The 1,792-nt window shown below is 48.0% G+C and overlaps 1 protein-coding gene across 1 annotated transcript; it reads right to left on the reverse strand.

Moving 5' to 3' along the window:
• Window positions 1-389: 389 nt before the first annotated feature.
• LOC113915445 (olfactory receptor 52L1-like) lies at window positions 390-1,349 on the reverse strand. Its single transcript, XM_027581401.1, has one exon. The coding sequence runs from the start codon at window positions 1,347-1,349 to the stop codon at window positions 390-392; it is 960 nt and encodes a 319-aa protein (XP_027437202.1).
• Between the last annotated feature and the right edge of the window lie 443 nt (window positions 1,350-1,792).

A 1,792-nucleotide genomic window follows, 5' to 3' on the forward strand; every position in this document is an offset into this window, starting at 1 on the left:
TCCCACTCCTTTACTAGGTGATGATCCACAGTCATTGGGTGAAGGCAGGAAAAAAATGGCATATCCAGAGGTATCATCTATTGATCTTATCTCCAAGTCCCATATCACAAGGAGTAGAGAAATACTGGGATCAAGAGGAAAAAAAGGATGGTAAAAATAATCACAAATCCTGCTATCTAAGTAACCCATTCACTGATGAAGCCAATTTCCCAGGCATATTCTTTGCCATGAGACTAGCAGGAATGGAAGGACTCCTCACTGTGGAATGGTCTCTATCCACATAGCCTAGACTAGCCTGGGCCTCCTGGCAGTACATTTGGCAGGAGCCCCAGAAGAAAATAACTGGGATGTGTTCAGATCTATCCTTCTAGGGAGACAACCCTAAGTACTCACTGGCGGATCTGCCGGGTCTTCACCCCATAGACAAGAGGACTGAGTGCAGGTGGCACAAGGAGGTAGAGGGTGGCCAGAAGAACAAGAACGTGATGGGGTACATGGTGGCCAAAGCGATGAGTGAGGAAGGAGAACATTCCAGGAACATAGAAGATCAGGATGACACAAATATGAGACCCACATGTGCTAAAGGCCTTAAGTCGGGCCTCACCCCCTGGTACCTTGAACACAGTCTGGAGGATGAGGGCATAGGAAATACCAATGGCCACAACATCTAGCCCAACCACAAGCAGGGCCACTGCCAACCCATAAGCTCGGTTCAGTGTGGTTTCCGAGCAGGCAAGTTTTACCACAGCCATGCATTCACAATGGGCATGGCCTATGATGGTGGCCTGGCAGAAGATGAGTCTCTGCAACAGGATAGGGAAGGGGAGGAGAAGGACCAACCCCCATACCAGCACTGCCATCCCAGTGCGTCCTGTGATCCCCAGATGCAAGGTGGTAGAATGGCGCAGAGGGTGACAAATGGCTACATAGCGATCCAGAGCCGTGGCCACAAGTACACCTGACTCCATGGAAGAGAAAGCATGGATGAAGAACATCTGGATCAGGCAGACAGTGTACCCAATCTCATGGGCATGAACCAGGAGCACTGCAAGGGTTTTAGGCGCAGTGGAGGAGGCCAGCACCAGGTCAATGCCAGATAGCATGGCCAGAAAGAGGTACATAGGCTGGTGCAAGGATGGGTCAGTCCAGATGATGAAAATGATGCTGACATTGCCCATTACAGCAAGGAGATAAAGGACACACAGTGGCAATGCTATCCAGTGCTGGCTTTCCTCCAAACCCGGGATGCCCATCAGGAAAAAAGAAGGATGGAGTGGCCTCCAGCTAGAATTACTAAGGGCCATCGTCAATGGCTTGCACACAGAAGAGAGAAAAGAAACCAAAATCATGATCTCTCCATTCCTGGTGGGTTATCCCAGTGTCTAGATCTGGCTACCATCTTCATGAGAAGAAAGAAGCTGAAAGTGAAACACAAGCAAATAAAGTGAGATACAAAGAAGCCCCTTTTCTTGAGATAATGTCTTTAAGGTTAGACATCCACGTGTCTGAATTGCAACAGGTCTAGTTTCATTTACAGATAAGAGTAAACATGCTGCTTTTAGAGAGATGTTAAACTCTACCCTTCAATTACTTCTCACTTGGAATGTCCACTTGAAAGGATCCTCTGTATCCCCTCACTGTAAACCAATCTGATCTCTTTTAAAGTATTCTCCCTCAGTTTCCAAAGCACAGCAGCCTACAGTTACTCCTCCTATGTCTCCCATCCCACCACTTCCTCCATCTACCGCTCCCTTATATGTTGTTGATTCCAGGGTCCCATTCTCTCCTCCCT

This window comes from Zalophus californianus, chromosome 11, assembly GCF_009762305.2.
Source record: "Zalophus californianus isolate mZalCal1 chromosome 11, mZalCal1.pri.v2, whole genome shotgun sequence".
In the NCBI taxonomy this organism is placed as follows: domain Eukaryota; kingdom Metazoa; phylum Chordata; class Mammalia; order Carnivora; family Otariidae; genus Zalophus; species Zalophus californianus.

Coding starts and splice junctions, on each gene's coding strand:
- LOC113915445 (XM_027581401.1), bottom strand. CDS start 1,349: ATGATTTTGGTTTCTTTTCTCTCTTCTGTGTGCAAGCCATTGACGATG.